General features: G+C 45.6%; 1 protein-coding gene across 2 annotated transcripts in view; it reads left to right on the top strand.

Annotated features, from left to right (window-relative positions):
- Window positions 1–25,000, top strand: part of LOC143130921 (dihydropyrimidine dehydrogenase [NADP(+)]-like) — a 157,461-nt gene that overhangs the window by 130,483 nt on the left and 1,978 nt on the right. For both annotated transcript variants that reach the window (XM_076290207.1, XM_076290206.1), the window contains 4 exons: window positions 8,017–8,159; window positions 13,441–13,620; window positions 23,671–23,820; window positions 24,204–24,344. In XM_076290207.1, the coding sequence (XP_076146322.1) occupies window positions 8,017–8,159; window positions 13,441–13,620; window positions 23,671–23,820; window positions 24,204–24,344 (614 nt within the window). The remainder of the gene's footprint in view (window positions 1–8,016; window positions 8,160–13,440; window positions 13,621–23,670; window positions 23,821–24,203; window positions 24,345–25,000) is intronic.

Below are 25,000 nucleotides of genomic sequence, written 5' to 3'. Positions count from 1 at the left end.
AAATCTGTAATGAGAGAGAAAGGTATGATGCAGAGAGCCCTGAAGAGATGAACACACCAAGCCACCTGCTAATGCTGCAGCCTCCACACTCCACAAAATCATCACACCTCCTCACCATACTAGTCCCATTTACTCCCTCACTCTCTCCTCCACCCCCCCCCCCCCACCCCCCTTCTGTCTTTTCTCTTTCTCCTTCCCCTTCTTTTCTCCCTCGCCCTTTTCTTGATCCGTTATGTATCGACCAGTGTGTGTGTTTTTTTCCCCTCTTCCTGCAGTCTCTCTGCAGTGGTCAACCTGCTGGCCCCTAACATGCCCTCAGGCGTACGAAGGGTGTCTGGAAGGCCCCCCGCTCTGCCCGGGATCTGAGGCCACCGCTTTCGCCACGTCTCACGTTCCGGTCGTGCCCTCAGGAGAAGCGGACCGCAAAGCGCTCCGGCGGGGGAAGATGACCGGTCTCCCCCGGCCCCGTATAGAAAGTGTGCTCTTAGGGCAAAGCTTAATGGACCAGCCTCAGTAGTATACGACACATTAGGCCACAGCCGTCCAGCTGCACTGCCACTGCCTAACATCCCAGCACCCCACTAAACATTTACAGTGCAGGCAAATTTACAGTGTGTGTGCTTGTCCTGGAGTCGTAACTGAACCACACTTCCTTCCTTTTTAACACCAGTAACATCCTTTTTCAACTCATAAACCTTTTGAGTGTTGCAGAGAGGGGTGGGGGGGGGGGGGGGGGGTTAGTCGTCCAAACAGCTGTGGCATGCAGCGAAAGGTTGTCGAATTTCCTTTCTCCTTTATTTGCATTTTAATTGACCTAACGGTTACCCTGCTCTTCACCTTTGCCATATCGTGCCAGGTTATGAGAGAATTGGTGGGGGGGTGAGAGAGGCAGTGCTCCCCGAGAATAGGGTGAGCATGCACGCTCCTCTTTTTAATTTAGCACAGCGTGTTTTCGGTGATCCACGTCATGGCTGCCTGTGTTAGACAGATCACGCTACAGTAGCCCCCCCCCCCCCCCCCCCCCCCCCCCCGATTAATTAATAGCGCCTCCTTCGCCGAGGACAACTGAAGCTTCTCGGCGCTGTCAAGATTTCAATTTTATGTTAAATATTTTCTAAAGGCCAGAGCCTTAAATCTCTGGGGCCGGTAGGAGTCAGTGAGCTGTGAACGTAACCATAGGCTAACTGCTAATGATAAGGACACAGCCTGCAATGAGACTCTAGTAATACAGTTGCCGGATTAGGCTATCAATCATTCCAGTCTCTGGACATAGAAGCTGAGGAGACATAAAAATAACACACACACATACAGTCAAGGAGAAATTAGGACAAAATGCATGACTGGAATATTTTTTCTCTCTCTATCTATCTCTGTCTGTCTTTCTGTCTGTCTCTCTCTGTCTTTTCCTCTTTTGCTCTGTCTCGCTCGGTTTCTCTCTCTAACACACTCTCTTTTGCCCTCTCTCTGTCCTCTTACTTCATCATCTGTTTTCTTTCTCTCTTTTCTGCTCTCTCTCTCTTTCACTCTCTCTCACACTCTCACACACACACGCACAGACACACACACACACACACACACACACACACACAGGCACACACACACACACACACACTATCTACCTTTCTCTCTTTATCTCCTGGTCAAGCTGAATTTCCCTCAGGCTCTAAGCTCTTGAAATGCACAGGATTCAGTCTGGGCCCTTCAGGATGGGGGGCGGGGGTGGGGATGGTGTGGGGTGGGGGGTAGACTAGACTGTCTATCCATAATTTGATTGTTCGGCATCAAGGCTTGCCTTTGGCTTTCAAAGAAAAGGTGGTTTAAAAAAGACCTTCTCCTCGCCATCTAGGAAATAACATTTGGCTTGGCTTTAATGTAACATTCAGTTGCCCTACTTTCCCCCTTTACCGTTCTCACTTGATCATTAAAGAGAAGCTGTGATGAGCAGACTTACTTGACGATGTCTGTGGTGCACTAGAGTGTACATAGACATTCTGAACAACAACTAGCGCTAACAGCTAGCGGTGTTCTGTGTCTTCTCCAAGTGGCAGCTGTGCCTACAGTATGCTCATTGCTCGTCACAACGCGTGGCCTTTTGCAACGTGCCCATATTTGGTTTTTAGCACATATAACTTCATTTATTACTGCAAGTCCCCTAATTAGATTAACGAGCAATAGATAAGAAATTGGAGACAATTTGCAAGACATTGCGATTAAGGAAGAGATAATTGAGCTTCGGAATCATTAGGCACGAGGGAGCTAGTAGAGCTGAGTTTTAAAAAGGCTTTGGGTGTCATTAGTTTCCATTATGTTACTTGGTAAACGTGGCGAGCAGCATTAGACATTAGTCAGTAGCAAAGCCTAGACTTTGCAGTGATATAGTTTTTTATATTACCTTGTCTACATTATACATTATTCTCTTATGTTTATTTATTTTATTTTGTCCACATTTATTTTATGCTGGTCTCTAGACTTTATTATTGCACTGTTGCACTGTTGGACTTACTTATTTGCACCACCATAGAGCACCTTACCATGCACACAGAATTACAGGCTCAGTCCCTGCCCTGTCACTGCAAGCGCCTCATGCTTGATCATCCTTAAGCACACAATGTGGATATTTGATTTAGTTTAAATAGTATATTTAGTATTTTAGTATTTTTTTTATCTTCTACTGTCTCTATTGTACAGTGGAGTTTTTTATATGTATATACTTATATTATTGTTTCTGCTGTAAGTGCATGTTGTGTGTGATGTCTGTATGCTACTGAGACCTTGAATTTCCCCTTGGGGATCAATAAAGTATCTATCTATCTATCTATCTATCTATCTATCTATCTATCTGTCTATCTATCTATCTATCTATCTATCTATCTATCTAGACTGTAGACTTATTAGCTATCTATTAGCATTAATATTGCTGTTTGCTGTAGCACATGCTATCATTAATATATCACTTTGAACTTAAAACAGTGCAAAGTAGAGAGTTTGTGTCTAAAATGGTGACAATATGTAATAAATGGCTTTTCTTTCATTTTAATGCATTCAGGGTGGCTTCAATGGCAGTCTAGTTTTTGTCACAAAGGGCTGTTTCCGGTCTTTTCCTCCAGGCAGAGCGGATGCCCTTTCCAAAGATGGTAATTCTAAGAAACAATAGAAAAGAAGAAGAGAAGAGGGGACAATGATAGCAGAGGAGGGACTTATAGGGTAGTGGGTCAGGGTAGCATTAGCTATTCAAGACAGAAAATGACAAAAAAAAAATATTAATCACTGACAGAGACTTAGCTCTTTTCTTTTTCGTTTGAACGTTCCATGCTTATTCTGCGCTAACGTGCCTTTTACAATGCATTGCACACAGCAATAAGCACACAGCACATAATTTATTGATGCAACACTGGCTCACAGCAGCTCCACGTGTCCTCGCATGTGTTTTCCAATGCATGCACCCCAAGTCGATTTGTGGGCCCTTCTCTGAGAGCCTGTGGTGGAGGGGTTGTATGGGGAATTAGACCAGGTTTCTGAGACAGGGAAAAGATGGAGAGAGGGAGAGGGAAAAAGAAAGATAGTTTTGAGAGGAGGAATGAGAGCTAGAGAGAGTTCCCAAACATAGGAACGGTGGGTGATGTTGTGCTTGAAGCTAATCAAGTGTGCTCCATCATTATAGCAGATCTCTTTTTCTCCCCACCGTGTCAGAATTGTGTCACATAGAGGCAACGAGTGGTCGGCTTCAGAACGCACTCAACTTTTTGAGATCTGAAGGCAGTCATGATTGGTCTAAATTGTTTTCAATCTTGACGTGCCTCCACACACCAAACTATAGCCCACTGAATAGCAATCGGCGTCCACAGACCAACAACACTCTGGTGCTTGCATAAGGCCAACACATGCAAAAAAAAACACATGCAAAAAAAAAAGACGAGTGCAGAAAAAGGGGAGGGAGGGGGATGGAGAGAGAGAGAGGAGAAGGAAAACAGAGAAGAGAGTCCCTGAACCTCAGGAAGCATTCGTCTGTATTCGAGCCTCGCTTGACCCCTCCTCTTATGTCAGGAGAATAAACCTTCCCAATAACTGACGCTTTCTCTCATTCTCTTTCTCTCTCTCTCTCTCTCTCTGCATCTCTCTCTCTCTCACTCTCTCCCTGCCCCAGCTGAGCTGTATGCATGCGAGTGAAGAGTTAGCTGCCTTTCAGGACCTCGGAATACCAAAAGAGCATATGAAAATGCTGAATTCTGCATGTTGAGCACAGTGGGGGCACGTAGCGATCGCAGCCAAGGCATTTTCCTCCCCTACTTCATTTTCCTGTAAAGTGCAGAAAGAAAAAAAACAAAAATACATCCACATGTTCAAGAGCTGTAGCCATTGTAATGTTGCCTTCAGACTCTGAGTCGGTTGCTGCTTCTGGACAATGGCGCTTTAATCAGCCAGATGCAGACATGTACCTATCTCAGAGCTACAGTATAAAAGAATGGAGGGGAGACTAGAATAGCAGTAATTTCTGTTTGTCCGGGTGCGTTTGTTTGTTTTGAAGCAGTGCTTATGTGTTGAGTTTTTGGGCCCGTACTGTAATCTTTCTCTCTGTGAGACAGAAAATGGAAGAACTCCATTTTGTATCCCTGCCTATTGTTCTGTTTTGTATTTATCTTTTAATGGTTCAGATGCAATGCCGTTGCGCCATCAAAGAGAAAGGTGAACCGATGACATTTTGCAAATGTCAGAATTATCTTAACGATTATACGACTCTATAGTAGCACGGTGGAGATGCATTCACATGGCCGCCTTCACAATCGTATCGAACTGGATGTGGGATTCACAGTGTAAATAGATTCCTTATCAGCTGAATATGTGATGCGAAGAAAACCAGAAGAAGGTGATTATACTAGGTGTATGGTTTCCACTGTGGTCGTCATAGTTATGGTCTCATACATAGAAGTTTAAGAAGGACAGAGAGAGAGAGAAAAGGAAGAGGTAGTATGTCTTTAAAGACAAAAACAAATATTCATGAATAACGTTAGAGTGTCTCATTTATTACCTTTACTGCAACTCTAAAACACACTAAATTAGATATACCAACACTAACTCTGAATGGCATAAGACCTCATCCTGAATATACCAACACTAACTCTGAATGGCATAAGACCTCATCCTGAATATACCAACACTGACTCTGAATGGCATAAGACCTCATCCTGAATATACCAACACTGACTCTGAATGACATAAGACCTCATCCTGAACACACAGGTCTTTTCACCTTTTACAGCATTTTACAATGTCTCCCTAGAGAGCAGATGCTATGCAGATTCTACGGCCTTTAATAAAGACAACTATGCATCCGTGATGTCCACAGCTGTCTGTGTGCACATCTGCAATGGAGTGCATGTATAAGCCATGCCTTACTGCCTCTTACCCTGAGGGAAGCATTGGGATAGAGGTTTGGAGTCACGGGGGGAGGGGAAGTGGTCGCTGTAGTGATCTTTGGTGCTGCATGTATTTCCTTCCCACTCGAATCCCTCTGTGTATTTGTGTGATTCTCCTCGGGCTCTTATGATCCCGGCCAAATCCTGGGCAGTCCATGTCCACGGCTGCACCCCTCTTTTTTCAGTCTTTCTTTCTTTCTTCTTTTTCTTCTTCTTTCGCTTCTTTCAGCCTGCATCTCTGCCTGTGTGTTTGGAATTATTCATCAAAAGTTGCCGGCCCTTACGTGTGCTGCTTGCCAAACCGAGCCTGGACTGATTGACCCCAGCCCCCTTGCACGGCGCTTTAGCCAACAGGGGCCACCACACGCCTCTCTGATTGCCTCCGAGCGGAGGGCTGGCCACCGTGCCACTGGTACAGTAGCAGGCCGGGCCGGGCTAAAGAAACCCTGGAGAGGCGCTCTTTTGTGCCGGCCGTGGATGTGGTGAGCCCTTTAAACGAGAGGCGGCGCGTCGTGAAGGACATAACAAAAACAAGAAGGGCTGGCCACGTTATGGACTAGCCGGAGCACAAAGGGGAAACTACTGCCATTCATCGGCTATGTGTGTGTGTGTGTGTGTGTGTGTGTGTGTGTGTGTGTGTGTGTGTGTGTGTGTGTGTGTGTGTGTGTGTGTGTGTGTGTGTGTGTGTGTGTGCGCATCGTCCCCTTAGAATTATAAGGTTCTTTTTGACATTTCTGGCAAAATTTGAGTTATTGACATATTCTTATTCTGAATATATTATTAACTTCATAACGTGAGGGGAGGTGTATCTTGAAGTTGTATACATGTTTGGACATTATATCTTAAGAGGCTTGTTCAACTTATCAATATACTGTAACTATGGAATTTTAAAATTATTATTTGTGTTGTCGGGTGCTATTGGGACCTCAGCTAATCTGGCAGATGCTGTTGCATCTCTGAGATGTCCGTTTAAGGCGCCCTGTCCATCTGTCAGTTCTACAGCTCTTGGTGTTAATACACAATTTCAATAGGACCTCTGTGTTTATTCATACCGCACTCTCTCTCTCTCTCTCTCTCTCTCTCTTTCTCTCTCTCTCTCTCTCGCTGTCAGCAGAAAGAAGTTGTGACTCTGTGCTATCAGGCTGGCAGGATTTACACTTGAGTGTCAGCTGACATACTGCCATCGCCCCCCAGCCATCCCCTGTGCTAAGGAGGCTGTAATTCATGTCTGTAGATTACACTGGCTTTAGGTGTCAGGAATTGCATTTATTTCCCTTCCCACTCTCTCCTCCCGGGTCGGTGCGCGGGATAGGGTTAGCCAAGATAAGCCCATCGCTCAGATTGGAGCTGAGGAAACCGAATCTCCCTGACCGGTTGGTGGAGGCTGCCCGAAATCCATATCACCTGAATGACCCATCGAACGGCTGAGATTAATGTATTAAACTTGGTGGCTGCCAGGTCCTAACATGGTGCCCTGTGTGTCGTATGTCAACTCTAGTGTCTTATTACACCAATGAGACGCGAAAAACCCCCAAGACTGTCTGTGTTCACCGCACAAGGTTATGCGGTATTTATGTGCGTAAGAAAAATGTTGGGCTCGATTTAAGATTTGCAGGTTTTTAACTCCTCCAGACGCGATGTATTTGATGAGTCTGCCCTCAAAGGTAATTAGTTTAGCTGCAGAAATACAAACCCCTATATTGATAAGACCCATTAATCTTGAGGAAGGAATCAGTATCTCTCTGTTTGTGTGTATGTGTGTGTGTTTCTGTTAGTGTGTGTTTGTGCGTGTGTTTGTTTCATCTCCCCCGTATACAGTTGCAGAGACTTTGGAGAAATTACAAACGAGATTAAGTTAATCAATTTTAAAGACAACATGAGGAAATGAACTGTGCGCTTGTTTGGATGTCTTTTTCACTTGTCCCGATCATTCTCTGTCACTGGACTGTGTGCGCGCTCCTCGAGAACGACGTTTTACCTCCTCAAGAACGACGTTTTTTGTCTAGTCTGTATCCGCCTGACACAAACGCAAGCTGGGGCTGTTGTTGTCGTGTGTGTCCATGTGTCGATCTGTGTGTCGGCAGTCTCTGCACCCAACCCTGTAGTGGTTACAAGTCTGAATGAGTGTAGACAATGTCTGGCACTGATCAATGGGGAGCAAAGGCTGGCAGCTAAATGAGGTTAAATCTAATGTGATAAACTGCTCCATCTGTCAGTGCAATTGGAGTGGAGGTTTAAATTCATTCAGGACATTGAGACCCAAGTAAATAAATGAGGGGTGGAAAGTTAGAAGGCATACAACTCCCAGGAGCCGGACATGCTATGCTTATGAAGGAGAGAACACATGGTTCCTCTAAAAAAGAGATGGAGGAGGACCCTTTTAACTCCTGAGATATGAAGTGTATCTATAAGCAGAGGTCACCTGTGATATAAGACTGAAAACGTAGGCATGAGTAACTGCTTTTACCACTAATGCATGATGCTTTAAGGTCACTGGTCACCGGTTTAAAAAAAAAAAAGAAAAGCCAAGACAGTGTCTGACTCAGAGATGTAACTTGGTGCCCTTTCCTCAGTCAAAGGTTTGGTTTTTACCTTCTTGCAGGAAATGCCATCCGACCCATAGCCCTGCGGGCGGTGTCGGCCATCGCCAGAGCTCTCCCCGGCTTCCCCATCCTGGCCACGGGAGGCATCGACTCTGCCGAATCAGGGCTGCAGTTCCTCCATGCCGGAGCATCTGTCCTGCAGGTGAGAAGCACTGCTTAGAAAGGTTGGCCTGGCTTGCAGCAGTTTTAGCAGTTTGTAAGCAATTTAAAGATACAATATGTAATTCTAGCAAACCTTTGTTTGTATTTGAGCGTCTTTGCACACCGTCATGTCTATGTAAATGGAAAACAAACACCAGCGGTTTTGAGCTCACATACAGAGAACCATGAAGAGTGAATCGCTGAGTCAGACAAAAAAGTACACTGCAATAGAATTGTGGACTGCACCTTTAATAATGGAGTTATTTCATATATATTGAATATAGTCATGACATGTTACAGTGAGCCCTTTACATAAGGTGAGGCTGGGAGATGATATAGTCTCACTGTAGAGAACTACTGAAAATGGAGTAGAGTTACTTTTGCTGCCCAGAATATTTAATCCCAGTTGAACCGTCCTTTCGTTTGCCAGTTGAGCAAGTTCATGCTTGTAGCTTTTTTTTATTTGCATGTCGGGAAAGTTTTAATTGAAAAAGTTAGAAATAATGTAGACATTTTTCAAAGTTCAATATTTAAACTGAGAAGTGGTTCAAGCGTCACATACCCACAATGCACTGCGTCAATGGGAATTATCAGTTTGAAAATCAGCATGCAAATTGAATCGCTATCGGTGAATAAATACATCCACTATTTTTAACATGATTTAATGTTTTGGTAATTCGGTCCTTCTACCTGGCTGTTAGTCAAAACTCTTGGGATCTGACTGTTTTTCTTCTGGTGCATCCTGAGATTTGTCTGTCTGAATTAATAGGAGAAATTAATTACGGAATAAATAATGAGTTCTCAGTTGAATCATAATTCCTTCAATTATGGATGCTCTCCCTTGAAACGCCTCAATTTCTGGTTCCGTTTTACGAAATATAATCATTTTCACTAATGTTTTCTTTCCATTGTAGTTTCTTAGGGTTCTTGAAAGGTTTTGCTCCTTTGATGCAATTCAGCTGAGTAATTATAGAATGATAATGATAATGGTTTACATGTAAAGCAGAAGATCATAATTAAAATTTCAAGGCATTTTCATATTGTGTCAAAATCTCTTAGGAATGTTTGTCCTCAGCAGGAATATTCCATGTTTTGTGCTGTTGATACCCAGAGGAAGTGAAGACAATATCATGGTTGATCAGAACAGTACCCACGGACGTAATAATGGCTGCACTTGCCTGGCCACTTCCGAAAAATACATCGGCATATTTCAGAGTGGACACATTAAGCCAAGGCACCAACACAATGTACCAAAATGAGGCGAGTCAGTGATCTACAATACACATAGAATTAGCGGCCGTTTTTCCTGGGCTGAAATCAATGTGTCTTGTCATCTGAAATGTGACTAAAATGGTGGTCATTGAAAGGATAGAATCATGGGAAGGCTGTTCTGATATTGGGGAAGCATGCCACATTGTTTCAAGAGAGCCCTCAACGATTTACCTAGGCATCAGATTCATTCTTCGCAGAACAAACAATATGATTGGGCCCATTCAAACAGCACATAGAGCCATTCCCTCCAAACAGGGGATCTGAGTCATTCGCTCAGTATGAGAGTGATGCTGAAACAAGACTCTTTTCAAACACTTAACCGTCAGGTGCACTGATCTGGCATATGCTTGCAGCTGTTCCCACCTGACACAGATAACCCAGCTCTCTTACAGTATATATTTAAAAGCAGCATCTAAGGATTCCAGTCCATTTAAGTATTTCATTCCATTTAAAAAAAAAAAATGGTGTTTATTTCCCAGTGCATAAGTATCCGCACTGTTAAAAGCCCGTGTCCATGAAAGCTAATATAGAACAACGTTTCCAGCACCAGATCCTGCAGGAGCTGATGCCATCCACTCGCCGATCAATACCCTGTAGTTAATTCATTACCGAAAACATTTGTTTGCAGTCACCCCGAAGGGTTTCTCACTCCCTCTCTCTTTCTCTTTCTCTCTCTCTCTCCCCCTGCCACACTTCTTCCCACCACCCTGAGCCGAATGACTTCTCTTCTCTCCATCAGATCTGGCTGTTAATGTCTCACCCCAGTGCGTATCATTGTGTCAATGTGGAAGAGGAAAAGGGACATAATGGTTAATGCTGTGTCTTATTTATAATGAGCATTTTTGGGTATGGTTGTGTGGTGTGGAAAGGATTTTAAAAAATAATAATAATTCATAACATGGTTGTAAAATTGCTTCACTTAAAGCTACTGGCTGAGATTTGGAGTGCATTTTCATTGGCAGGCCTTTTGGGAAGCAATGGAGCCGTATTTCACTAATGGCTGAGCTAGTTCAATGTTAATGATCCTGGGTGCAATTTTTGTCTTTCCCAGTGCATGTAAACAGTGGCAAGGCGCAATAAAGGAGTCATCATTAGGTAGATGTAATGATTTGTGTGCCCAAGAAAACACCAGGAATCAGTCACTCGTTTTAAAAAGGCTGAAAAGGCGGCAAAGGCTGAGGAATGACAAAAAGAAAAGACACAAAAAAGGAAAGGAAAAGAAAATGATTTTTAACAAGCTTCCAATTCGAGTGCCTCTGTGCTATTGATTTGAGTAGCTTGGTATATTTTTGTGCATAAAAAAGGGTAAAGGTTTCTCTCATTTAACCGTCTGAGTGTAGTCTATCCACAATGAGAATCGGCCATATTCATTGACTTGTAAAATGTGTTTGCCTCTGCTCCAACTCTTCCCAAGTCTGAGTTAGCTCACCTGAGCTTCAAGGCAAAATATCAGTGGGTTGTATCCCCCTGGCTTATTGGTCATATCGCTCAAATCGAAAGGACACGAGGTTCATACATAGTCAACGTAACATTTGGATGCCAGGCCAAATTAATCTTTCTCCCTCGTTTTTTGAAAAGAGGAGAGTTTTCTGCTAAATGCCAGAATTGTATCACTGAAAATAGAAGGGCAGAGAGACAGAGAAAGAGAAAACGAAGAGAGAAAGGGAGAGACAGAAAGAGGGAGCAGGGAATCTAAAAGCATTTGAGATCTCAGAAGGAGTTGAAATCAATGCTCAGCCACAGTTTTTCTGTGCAGATAAAAAGGACCTGCTGTCTCAATTGCCTGGAAACTACTTAGAAATTCTCACTTCGATTTATTTCAGGAGTCGGCTGCATTAGCGCTAAATGCTCCATGGCTGGGCAGTGCATCTTTGATGTTCGGAAGCAAATGAAAAGCGCTAATGGACATTCTCCTGCTCACCACACAACAAGCTTATGATTTTACAGTGTACACTGTAGATCCAGGGCAAAAAGAACCCTCTCTCTCTCTCTCTCTCCATCTCTTCCTCTCTCTCTCTCTCTCTCTCTCTCTCTCTCTCTCTCTCTTTGTATATGTGTGTGGGTGGATGGGTGAGTGTGTGTTTCTTATTTATTTATTGCTAATGTGTGCCATGACAATTCTAATCCACTTTCTGTCGGGCAGACTGTCTCACAGTACACATGTTATGAGCATGAGCATCACCTGAAAGCTTTGCCAACATTGTTGTTTCTCAGCACCAGCCAGTCAACGCTGTGGATTCCGACTACTGAGCTGAGCTGTTGTGTTCATTGGGATTCATGAAGGGGCGCCATTCTTTCTCATATATTCACCCCCTTCCACCCATCCCCACCTCATTAACAGCCATATCAAATGTGTTGTGCAACTTTTGATCTGACGAACCTGTACAGGCCTGCCAGGTATGTGTTCATTAGTGGTCAGAGACACAGGGTTCAGCACCTAGAGGAGAGAGCAGGGGTCATTCGCAGTGCTCTGTGTATGTATGTGTGTGTGTGTGTGTCTCTGAGAGAGACACATTATTTATGGCCAGTATTCAAATCAATTCATGTGTTTTTTTTCTTTCTCATCGTAATATGAAGACTGTGTTGCTCATCCAGGCTTATCTGTGCTATTAGTTCCTGTTGTGTGTGTAAGTTAGTCGTTAATGTGCGTGTCCAGCATTTGATGGGGTTATGCTATCAAATTGTATCTGGCACTGTTTGTCCTTGCAGTCTGATGCAGAGTACAACTCCTCAACCCACAATCACATACACACACACACACACACACACACACACACATACCCGCACGCCTTCCGCAACAGTGCAGAGTAACAAGTTTTATGCAAATGAGAATCCTAATGAAAACATATCTGGAAGCAGGAGCCGGGTAGAATAAATGTCCCCATTTTCCCAGCATGGGGTATTCTGCCTGCGATTTAATTTTTAAATACACAAATGACACAGCACTGCTTACAGTTCCCCCCCCCCCTCCCCACACACACACACACACACACACACACACACACATTGCAGAAGAAATCCTTTGTTTTGACTTTTGTAGATACGTTGAGCATTATAACCGATAATCCTGATTAGACATTGTGAACAGAAAGAAAAAAGAAGTCATCATATGAATGTAAAGATATGAAGCCGTGTGTCTGTGAAGAGGCCGCTCCGCATCGATTGGCTGAGACTGCCGGCAATGATTAGCATTAGCTGTAGCATGCTGTGTGTGTGTGTGTGTGTGCGTTTTAAACGCTCTAATCCGCCAGAGGCTCAGCCTTCAGTTGGCACAGGCCGGTGTCAGCTCAGAGATGCCTCGGGCCGATAGCGCCGCCTCTTATCTCCTGATGCGGAGAACTCGGGGTGGGCTGCTGCTGGAGTAGCACCAGAGAGATGCACCCATGAGTGCACACACACACACACACACACACACACACACACACACACACACACACAAACACACACAAACACACACAAACACACATACACACACACACACACACACACACACACACACACACAAACACACACACACACACACACACACACACACACACACACGCACACGCACACGCACACACGCAGACTCCACAAAGGACGGGGAGTCCCCTGGCACGCCGTGCTCATGAGACAACCCTCCCTGAAAAACCAATGGAAGTGCTTTGATGGCGCTCATCAGTGAGCCTAATCTAAATCTGCTTAAGCACTGGACTGTGGATGGAGAACTTTTTTTCTGACAGTGGAATGAAATGGTTTGTTCAGTTCTCCGTGGGACTGGATTCAGAATGCATGTCATGTGGACGGCGCCATTGTGAATATTGTTTTCAGGTTGTCAGCTTTGTTCATTATTTTTATTACACTTTTATATATATCACTGTACTCTCTCTCTCTCTCTTTGTGTGTGTGTGCGTGTGTGCGCGTGTGCATGCGCGTGCGTGTGCGTGTGCGTGTGCGCGTGCGTGTGCGTGCGCGTGCGTGTGTGTGCGTGTGTGTGCATGCATGGCTTTGTCCCTTTCCCCCTGTTCCAGGTGTGCAGCGCTGTACAAAATCAGGACTTCACCCTCATCGAGGACTACTGCCTCGGCCTGAAAGCCCTGCTCTACCTGAAGAGCCTTGAGGAGCTCCAGGACTGGGATGGCCAGTCCCCGCCAACTGCCCGCCACCAGAAGGGCAAGCCCGTGCCCCGCCTGGAGGACCTTGTGGGGAAGGTGAGTGACCTTAGCATCCCAACCGCCTCACCCATAATGGCCTATCTACTGTACGTAAATATCACTCAGCACGGAGAGCAACAGTACCCATTAGATGGTGGAAGCTTTATGTGTTCTGACCGTAGACCTGTAGATGTCCATTAGGCTAACCACATGGTCAACTCCCCCTGCAGACAGTGCAAGGTATTCATTAGCTTTACATTAACATTTCTGATCTATACTTTTATCCAGCCATTTCACACCATGTTGTTATTATCAGGCGAGAATAAAATGTTTCATAATTGCTTTGCCTTGCTAAATGTGAATGCCTAGGCCCAAAGTGGAGGAATTTTGTTTATCGTTATTCTTATTATTATTTATTTTGCACCACAGTAGGAAGCTTTAATTTGCCTTCACAGGAAGCAGAGTGCATCCATTGTATGCGTCTTTTATTACTGTACATTACAGATAGGGAAGAATGTCTGTCTGCCAGTCTATCACCTCAATCAAAGCACATTCACACACACTGCACACTGTGAATCCCCATCAAATAAACAATATGGCACAAAATATTCCACATCCTCTTAGGCAAACTCAAAAGTCTGGAATTGCAGATTGTATTGTGAATGTTTGTTTTGTTTTGTGTGTGTGTGTGTGTGTGTGTGTGTGAGAGAGTGAGTGTGTGTGTGCGTGTGTGTGTGTGTGTGTCTATGCATGTGTAGTTTGTGTTTATTACTTTTGTTCAAGTGCCTCCACTCGGCACAAAACACTCATACAAGGGCAATAAAGCGGCGTCTGAAAATGAGATTTGACAAAGGCAACTCTTTTGTTGCTTCACGCGGCAGACTACTCATGGCATCTACACTTCATCGCTAATCTTTCCCATTTGTGTACGCCGAATATTAGGCAACACACAAATGAGCTCCAGTAAAAAACTTCAGTAAACTCTTTTCAAAGAACAGCATTAGATGCATTTTTATCAGATCACACCCTCCCCCCCCCCCCATTAATAAACTAGGCGAGCGAATTGCTTTGAAGCCCGCGCCTCGCTTTCATGACCACGTTCCGGCTGCCACTCCTCAGTACGTCGGCTGCAGGACGCGGTGCTGGCACAACGTAATCGTTTAAATGCTAATGCCCCACAAGCGCCCGTGCGAGGGAGAGAGGAGCAAAGAAGCGAGTGGGGGGTTGAGGGTTGGGGGGGGAGGAGGGGGGGTCGTATCTGAGAGGTGATAAGTGCGAGTAATTTCCATGCCAACGGGTACATTATTGTCCTAACTTGTCAGCGCGCCGGCAACAATAACGACAGCGGCAGCCACAGCAGCAGCAGTAGCAGCAGCAGGCGTCGTTTTGTAGTGGTGTCTAGCGAGTTCGGGGTTTGTGGAGGCAGTGGTGCGGGAAAGCCATGTGGTGTCATGTAGAAACATCACGGCAGACATGGAGGCTTGGCCCAGACCTCCCCAGGCACTCCTACTGCTGCTGCTAGCTTCTCCCCGACATGCACGGATCATGGATATATACAGTGGGGAGAAAAGTCACTCAGCACACGGGTCACGAGAAGGCTGACGCCTCCGGGCGATTCACTGCATCCCCCAGACCACACAAGAAGAGACTCAGACCTGTTCTAATGTCATATCATTCATCTAAGATTGTAGGCTAAAATTGCATTTTGGAGCTATGACTGAAATGCCTTGGAGTGCCCTTTAGGTGAACTGTGAGAAAAGAAAGTGAGTACAGCGAGCGAACGAGTGAGTGAGTAAATGTGTGAGTGAGTGAGTGAGTGAACAAATGGGTGGGTGAGTGAGTGAGTGAGTGAATAAATGGGTGGGTGAGTGAGTGAGTGAGTGAATAAATGGGTGAGTGAATGAATGAGTGACAGAGTGGTTTGATTGAGTGAATAAGCAAGTGCATATGGAAATGAACTGAGTGATTGTATTCACATATAAGTCACCAGGACAGCTGCTTAGTGCAGTCGAAGAGATCAGTGAATGAACGACTTGATGCATAAGAGTGAACATGTTTACCCGTTCATTTAGGAAGACACCAGCATAAACAGAGGCACTTCAAAGTGCACGAGTGACAAGGTGTCGATAAAGCTGCACACCTGTGTGAGGGGTTGGCATGCATGACAAGACGGATGGAAAGAACACCAGAGAGAACTAACTAAACAACTCCCATTAGCTGACAAAGTCTTGTGATGTCTGTCAACTGCTTTTGAAGTGAAGAATTCTTTGAATCAAATTGTTTTCAGAATGAAGTAGCAAAGGCGAGATGTACTCTGCCTGACATCTTGGTATAATTGGCCCTAGTTCGCCATACATAATACAAACCGTTCACATGGATTTGTCAAGGACTTTTGTTTCAGCTAAATGTCTTTGAAAAGTAAGAGTTGGTGTATGTGCAGCATAATACCGTAAGAGATCCAAAAATAAAATAATAATAAAACAAAGTTTTGTGTAAGTGTGTAAAACGAGGTGCATAAAAGTTTGTGTCTTTGGAGGCTCACTACTCTGCTAAACACAGATTGTGACGTGCAGGAGCAGCTCGCGCTCCCTGCTGGCGTGCGCAGGGGGGAGAGGGGGTGGGGGGGGTGGGGGGGGGCAAATCTCCAAACCACAGGTGTGCTTTTGGCAGCCAAGATAGTGGCGTGCCTCAGTGTCCCAGAGAGACAGAGGAGAGAGAGGAGAGGGTGGAAAGGGTGGGTGTGTAGGTGTGTGTGTGTGTGTCAGTGCGAGGAGGGGGTGTTGGGGGTGCTAACAGCATGGCCCCACAGCCCCCCCCTCCTCCCCTCCAGCAGGGCAGGAGCTGTGGTCTGCGCTCCCTACTCCCACTTAGTCCTCTCTGGATCACCACTGCCAGGCGCAGGTGGGGTGGGTGGGTGGTGGTTCTGGTCCCCCCAGTGGCGAGAAGGCAGAGGGGATGTAGTTAGGGAGAGGAAGGGAAGGGAAGGGAGGAAGGTGGGGGATCTTAAGCAGTGAGTTAGCCGGCTGTGAGGCACGGTGTAGCCTGGCAGGCATGAGGAGCTAATGAAGCCCTCAGCCAGACAGATCTGGCCCTCGCTGTGGGGGGCTGAAAAGCTATGCTTGTTCTCCCTGTGTGTGTGTGTGTGTGTGTGCGTGTGCGTGTGTCTGAGTGTCTCGGTGTGTGTATGTGTCCTGGTGTGTGTGTGTGTGTGTGTATGTGCATGTCTGTGTGTCATAATTTATGTGCTTGTGTGCATGTGCATGTGTTTGTGTTGTTTTGGTTATGCTAAGGGTGTTGGGGCAGGAGGGCTTTTTAAAAGACAGATATCATCAGCTACTCTCATGCACAAAGCTTGATTTCAGATATTACTGCGTAGGCTTTCTACTTTCTGATTATGATGTGAAATCACTATTTCCCATTTTATTGCCTGATACCGTGAAATAACAGGTGGCACAGAATTTACAAACTGCACTGCCTCCTGTGCTTCATTTAAATATACATACCCACCAGGGGATATATAATTAGTGTAATTGGAACTGTTTACACAGAAGTGTGTTTCCGGTGAACCAGAACCAAACTGATGCGGTTCTGGCCAGACTTGGACAAACATATGGCATTTGGCGAAGGGGAAAAAACAGAATGTGAATGTGCATGTGTTAGATAAAAATGACTAATAGAAACTTTAGTAGGCCTACACTCAGATAAAGGGATTGACAGGCATACGGACAGATACATGTAGACACAGAAAGCGAGTGACAACATTCATTGATTGATGGGTAGAGGTAGTAATGGGTGGACACAAGCAGAAAAAGATAGAGACCCACACAACCCCCAACTATTCATATTCAAATGATAACACATTTCCTTTTTTCCATGTTTGCTAAACCAATGACACTCTGCTCATCAGAGCTGAACACCCACTCATTTTCCCCCCTTTCCTTTTTTTATCGCAATCAGCATGGAAAGCTCCCCGTCCTTAATGTGACACTCCCAATTAAAATGAGCCTTATTTACGACAGCATATGGAAGCGTTTGGGTATGACGTTCTGAGCCGGGGGTGCGCTAGGCAGGCGGTGCATTAGCGTTAGAGGAGTCATGGCGGGAGCAAGCCGTCCCCTAGCCCATTAGGCTGACCGGCCCGGGAAGATGGACTGTTATTGCCGTCCCTGTCTGCCTTCTCTATGGGATCTTTCATTAGCCCTGCTCATATCTCGCCCCAGAGACTGAGGGCAATGGTCTCTTAGTGCGCTACCTTCTTTTGTTAGCGTATGGCGCCTTTTAGCCATGGATGCAACAGGGGTTGAAAGTACAAAGGCAAGGCAACAGCAGTGATTTATTTATTTTTCTGTGTGTTTGTGCCTTGACAGTGGAGGAGTATTTGTGTAGGAAAAAACGACCACATTAGATGCTACGTTCATTTGATCACCCTGGATAGAGGAAGTAATTATCTTGGGAGACACGAGTCCATATGATTTAACGATTAGCATCTGAGACCATGACGGGTTGAGGATGTTTACCAATTTGGCTAGTGCACTGGTACCAGGGGCTTGTGATACTTGCTTGGGAGAAGCATAACCGCTGGGCCACGCGGAAAGGGCTGCCACCCTCATTAAGAGGCACTTTCCCTCCTTTAATTGCAGATTTGTAGTTTTTTGAAGGGTGGCTGAGAAGTGCCACAAGCTGATTTTTTGTTCCCCAGCATTGATCATTTTGTATCTGCGTTTAAAAAAAAAGAAGAAAAAAAAACGGCGTTGTGTGCTGACTGTATCTCACGTCAGGCGAGTGTTCTCCCCCGTAAATACATTATTTATGAAGTCACAGATGTTTTAATGGGTTATTTGTTGCTTCCGCGGAAACCCGCGCCTGATTAGAACTTCGGGAGGAGTACAGAGCAAGTGAAACACATGGGCAAATCAAACCCGATGACGACCCGTTTGGTTTTGTTGTCATGTTGTCGTGTTTTCCCTCCCCTTCATCTGTGTTTGTGTAGAAGTGTGTGTATGTGTGTGTGTGTGTGTGTGTCTTAGAAGAGGAAGGGGGGATGGTGGTAGAAAGAAGAGGAGAAAAAATGCATCCAATTAGTAGAGTTTGGTGTGATTGCTGAAGACATGAGTTTTATTTTTTTGCGCCACGCGCGTGCCCACCCAGCACCTTTCATTAAAGTAGACACAGCTCACCGGCTCTGGCAACTTCTCAATAGAGCGCCGGCAGAGTTATTACACAACAAATAGGCCGCCATCATGCAGAACACAGGGCCTCCCCCCCCCCCCCCTACCCTGCCACCACAGGCAGCGCAGGCCTTAATGAGGCTAAGTGAGTATCCTCCTGTCTTTGTGTGGCCGCCCAGGCCTGCCCTTCCCTGGATAGTCCCTCTTCCCCCCCACGCTTGATGTTGATGGGCTGCCGAGCCTTAATATACATTTTAATGCTTTGTAATGGCCAGCGAGGAGCAGACTGAAGCTTGGGGACTTCGGCAGGGCGGATTAGGACCCTGTGCTGCTGTCCCAGGTTTAAATTAATGAGGGCTGAAGACTGTGAGATAAATTTAGGTTTTCATATTTAATTATGGCACGCTGCAGTAGTTTAGTGAGGATAAATTGCACAATTATTATGCCTCTGGGTTGTTTATGGGTTTATTTTCTCCTCTTCTTTTCTTTTTTTTTCTCCTCCTCGCGTCTTAGACTCATGACCTAAAGTCTTTCCTTAATGGCAATGTGCATTTTGCCGAGCGGTAAGCCTTAATGTTTTATCATATAGGGGGGAGGGCTGGCAGTTAAAGACCCCACGGAGGAGAAAGTGGCTGGCAGGGATGTGCGTAGCTAGAGTCCACCGGAGCTTTGAAGCTGCCCGCTTCTGCTTTCAAGTGAATGGCCTTGTGAGCTAGGCTAGCCTTCAGATTCTCGTTGGGAAAGGGGGAGAAAATGAAATAAAAAAAACACATGTGGATGAACTCGACCGCCACCCCCCCCCCCCCCCCCCCCCCCCAGCTGTACCTGCTGCAGTCGGTGTGGATCGAGCTCTTTGATCATCGTTTAAGGGTTCATTGGAGCTGACACCGAATTAATACTTTATTCTGTACACACGGCGGCCGCAGCAGTGTCATAAGACATTACAGGCTGGAGTGCATCTTGTGGTCGGATGGTGGGGCATCTTCAGCTCAAAGTGGAGAAATTTTACTGCTTTGGTGTGTTATCAGCAACCGATGTGTGAATGGGAAAAGACATGTCTGGGAGTTAGTCCAATGTGAAAGGGATTGCGTTTCATCATCATTATCATTGCATTTACATTGAAGTATTAGTTAAAGCCATTAGCCCAATATTTCTCTTTCGTTCGAGCCAAGGAGTTATATAATGTATATATACCCTACAGGGTGTATTTGGGAGCCAGCCTTATAGGGGGAGCATTTATATCTCATTAAATATTGATCGTGTTTGCAACCGATACATTCTGCAGCACTTAGCTCATTTTCACTATGTCGAGTAAACACAATTTAAACAGCATTTTCAACTGCAGTTTTTAAGAGTATCCAGTTTCAGCACCACCCTGATCCACATGGCTGCTGATGTAGTTGTTACTGCAACACAGGGATGGGGGGGCGGGGGGGGGGGGGCTGTCTGCAGGGCCATTCCAGGTCCACCTCACCAAACAGTTGCCAGGGTAAAGAACGGCAATTCAATTTCAGTGACCTCAATTTGAACTGAAAACCTGATTTGTTTTTTGGAGACATTAACAAATAAGGGTACCGTACGACTGGGGACCCAGAATCCCTCTGAAGTGTGTGTTTTTTTATTTATTTATTTTTACTTCAGTTCTGATGCGATGTGATGAATGCAAAGTGACATATTGATCCACTCATTCATATATTTTTCTATTGTGGCAGAAAATAACTGCGACAGCAAGCAGGTTTTCTCTCCCCACCCGTTACTCTGCTGCCTTTGGCGAACTTTCAGAGGGGCTAAAATGAATAAGCCGGCACACCCCTCCTCCATGCCTCCGAACCCCCCACCCCCCTCCATGCCTCTGATTGGCTCACTCATCAGAGACGCACTGACGTGTCCTGTTGGCGCCGTGCTCTGCTGGCAAAGCTGCTATTTACATAAAGAAGAGACAGGCAAGCGGACTGCTGCACCCTCGCCCCGGCCCACTCGGCCCCCTTCCCCATCACCCCCACCCTGAGCTCTCCCTCTCTCTCTCTCTCTCTCTCTCTCTCTCTCTCTCTCTCTCTCTCTCTCTCTCCCTCTCGGCCCCCTTCCCCATCATCCCCCACCCTGAGCTCTCCCTCTCTCTCTCTCTCTCTCTCTCTCTCCCTCTCGGCCCCCTTCCCCATCACCCCCACCCTGAGCTCTCCCTCTCTCTCGCTCTCTCTCTCTCTCCCTCTCGACCCCCTTCCCTATCACCCCCACCCTGAGCTCTCCCTCTCTCTCTCTCTCCCTCTCTCTCTCTCCCTCCCTCTCTCTCGGTGACTGTGGCCCCCCCAGCCTGGAGACAAACGGCCTGCCAGGCGGAGGGTAATGCCTCTCATGCGCCCTGGAGCAGCGGTGTGTGCTGAGCTCTCTCTCTCTATATATCCCTTCCTCTCTCTCTCTCTCTTTCTCTCTCTCTCTCTTTATCCCTTACTCTCTCTCTCTCTCTCTGCGCTGTCATGAATATGGTAATCTGGGGGAAATCACCACGAGCAGGTACTTCTCCACTTAAGCACACGGCAGGAAATGGAGAAAGAGGAAAAAAAGAGAAGAGAGAGAGGGAAAACAGATACACTAATGTCACCCCCTCTCTCTCTCTCTCACACACACACACACACACACACACACACACACACACACACACACACACACACACACACACACACACACACACACACAAACACTGCACCAAGAGGGCCAAACATACTGCATCCCGCCACACACAAACACATACAAGCGTGCACACTCATCACCCACCCTAACACCAGCTGTGTGTGATGATAATGGGGTGACTGGGTGCACCCCGACGTCAAATTAGCTCTCTGTGAATCATGGAAGATAGAGAATGACAGAGAGAGAGACAGAGAGAGAGAGAGAGAGAGAAAGACTACAGAGAGGAACATGAGGGGGATGGGGGAGAGGAGGTGGAGATTGAAATGGAAGGCATTAATTTCACATTTGCATGCATTCCATTAGAATGGATCTTTATCACCTGTGTTGCCGGCGAGGCCAACGGTGCTGTAATCAGACCCAGTGCCGCAGAGCTGGGGGAGAGCTCCGAGTGCCCCATCACTGCCACCACCATCTCCCCCTCAGTCCCACGCCTCACCACGCTGCACCATGGCTCCAACCCCCCCCCCCCCCCACCCCACCCCACCCACACACCCACACACACACAGAGCTGTGTGCTCACAAGAATTCAGTCTCCAGACCTTTGCCCACCAAACTATCTCTGTCTGTGTGTTTGACTGTGTCCCCTTCTTTCTCAACTCATTGTCTGTTATTTCCTCTCTGAAGCAGTGGCAGAGACCATCTTTTACCAAAAAAAAAAAAACTGGACAAATGAGATCATCTCAATATCAAAAGTCCTCCATTCTCACTTTGGTCTGTGAATACAGATTAGAGGAGTGCATCCATTCCACGGCATCAAGAGGCCGACATCGCTGCAGATCCTTTCAATTACTGCAGAACATGTGACCGGTTCTTACTTATTGCATTGTGTTTTGGTCTCTGTTTGCTATTGGCATAGCTGAGACCACTGTTACTTTATGTTTTCCCCAATGGGCAAATCAAGAAGCAAGTCTGTTAACATTGAGAAATGATTACTGCACAGCCACGTATGATGTGTTCCTACTAAGGTTAAATTGAATTCTGGAAACATTGAATGTATTTCCATTTGTTTTGGACTATTTTGCTCTCCTGGGAGGAAGAAAGGAAAATGACTTTAAGTGGTTAGCAGAATGTTTCCTACAATACCACTGAAAAAAATATATCAAGTGGAATCGCTTCTAGCAACCCGTTTTTGTGTAAGCAAGTAATTCCTGTTCATTGACACGGCAATGTCTTAAGCCCAAATGGTGAATGAATATTTTTGCAAATATATTGCATGATTTTACAGTACAGGGCTTTGCAAAAGGTGCAAATGGGGTAAGGGTAGGGCAATAATCTCTTGGAAATCACACACTGTGACCATCCGGGAGGTATTATTCCACTCGTTGATACACAAACAGTTTTGGTAACACTCAAGGAGCAGTTTGGGAAAAGAGATATAATTTGGACCCCAGGTGAGAAATGGGGAAAACCAAATTGTTGTGTGTTGTTTTGCCAGCCATTCAAATGATACATGTTTTTCAGAATAGAACAAAAATGGAACAGAGGTTTTGTTCGACTTTTTCGAAGACAACAAAAGAAGTCCCTTTGTATATTGAAACACGCTAAACTGTTAGATGTTGACTGAGAGGATCTCATTAATTTTTGAAGCAAGAAAAAGAAAAACTAAAACAATAACATCATCTCAGGCCCTGGTGCCAAAGCAAACAGCCTATGGTTAATTTGGTCAGTACGGTTGGCATCGGCGGCCTCGCTTTCTCCACTCTCCTCTTGTTTGTTCTCTGCTAATGCCTTAATGAGGGATGCAGCAGTGAGGCATTCTCGCTACACACACACACACGCTTCCATGGGAGCCCTGTGACACGATGACCGCGGTGAGAGTGAAAACACCGATGTTCCTGACAGAGACAGCCCTTAAAGGACACACATACACACACACACACACACCAAAAAAAGAGAATAAAAGAGCATAATTTACTGCAGAGTGGCTCCAAAGATAATTTGGTAGTTATGAATAAGTAAAACTGGAATTCGGCCACATTGAACAACTTAGATTAAAGCATATATTTTTCAAGAGGAATTAAACTACAATGGCATTCTAGTAAAGTAAAAATAAAGAAGCTTTATGTTAGGAAGGTGGTAAAGTGGCTATACATTTAATGATGTTAAGCCTCTTGCCAGTTACTGCTGTGAAAGCTCCAACAAAATCCGGTAAAAGCATCGTAATTGAGCAAATGAAGCTTCTCTTGTAAGTGTCTGTAAGATAATGGGCTGTTTTTGTAAATCACCCATCACTTTGTTGTCTCTCGCTCAGAGTTTGCCCAGCTTCGGGCCCTTCCTTCAGCAGCGGAAACGGGCTCTGGCAATCTACAAGCAGAGGCTCAGAGACCAGGAGCCCAACATGACAGAGGAGCCCAAGGGACCGAGAACCTTCTCCCCTAAGGGGCCCGTTCCATCTGTCAGGGTAAGGGGAAAACATCTTACAGGTGTACATTTTGGCCAGTGGTTCCTGTCTTTTTTTTTGTGGTGTTTTGAACATGACAGGCTTTTGACATACTCTGTTTCCGTTGGTTATATTGTATTTAACATGAAATTTCCTTGCTCCAAAGGCACAGTTGCACAGACATAATTAAAGTGAAAAAAAAAAAAGAATCCATTCAAATATTGACTATTGTCCTTGATCATGACTACCATCTACGCTTTCGTCTTTTCATTTCCCTTAATTGCTTTCAACTCCCTATAATGTACATTGTGATGTACTCAAAGTATGTCTTTTGATCCTGGCTTGTGTGTGTGTGTGTGTGTGTGTGTGTGTGTGTGTGTGTGTGTGTGTGTGTGTGTACACAGGACGTGATTGGTAGGGCTCTGAAGCATATCGGGGCCTACCAGGAGCTCAACAATGAGGAGCAAGTGCAGGCTTTGATAGACGAGGAGATGTGCATCAACTGTGGTAAATGCTACATGACCTGCAACGACTCGGGCTACCAGGTGAGTCTCCCTCATCCACACCACACGCAGCCTCACACGTAGCTTTCATCCTGCCCAAATCCCACGCGGGGCCTCAGACACAAAGATGGGTCAGTGTCATCCCTCGACCTCAGAACTTTGTGTCTGGTGAAATCGCAGGCAACACTGAGGTCTCTAATCCAGCTTTGAGATTCCCTAGTGTGGTCACATTGCCTTTAGCAGAGGTACAGTATCCACTTCAAACTAAAAGCCCTGGCAAAGAAGGCAAAAAGAAACACTACACCACTGCTCTGTGATTTGGCATCGAAGAACGAATAAATACAAGTAACGCATAGTGCAAATGAGCTTTCCTAGGGCACTCTCCTGCCGCTTGTGAAGGCTGTGTTGAGTCCAAACTAGCTACACTGTGGCTTCTGTGCCCCTGTGAGCTTCTTTCAGTTGTGCATCTCAGGTGTCTGTGTAGCTCACCATCCCGATGCTAATTGGAGTGGCAAACTCCATAGACTGCCATGCTACTAATATAAATGTAGACAATATGATATAAATGTCAAAATATAAAAGTAAAAATTCGGAGCAGCACAGATGTAGTAGCTATAAACTTTAATTAAGGTGCACAAAAGGGACTAACGTTTCGATGCTTCATGCATCTTCCTCAGAGTCCTCTGGAAGAGAGGGGA

The sequence above is a fragment of the Alosa pseudoharengus genome, unplaced genomic scaffold, assembly GCF_046254945.1.
Source record: "Alosa pseudoharengus isolate Yale_2024_CS ecotype anadromous, Long Island Sound unplaced genomic scaffold, YU_APseudo_1.1 YU_APseudo_1.1_scf_18, whole genome shotgun sequence".
Classification (NCBI taxonomy): domain Eukaryota; kingdom Metazoa; phylum Chordata; class Actinopteri; order Clupeiformes; family Clupeidae; genus Alosa; species Alosa pseudoharengus.
The sequence above is the reverse complement of the archived record's forward strand: the minus strand, read 5'-3'. Positions and strand labels throughout refer to the sequence as shown.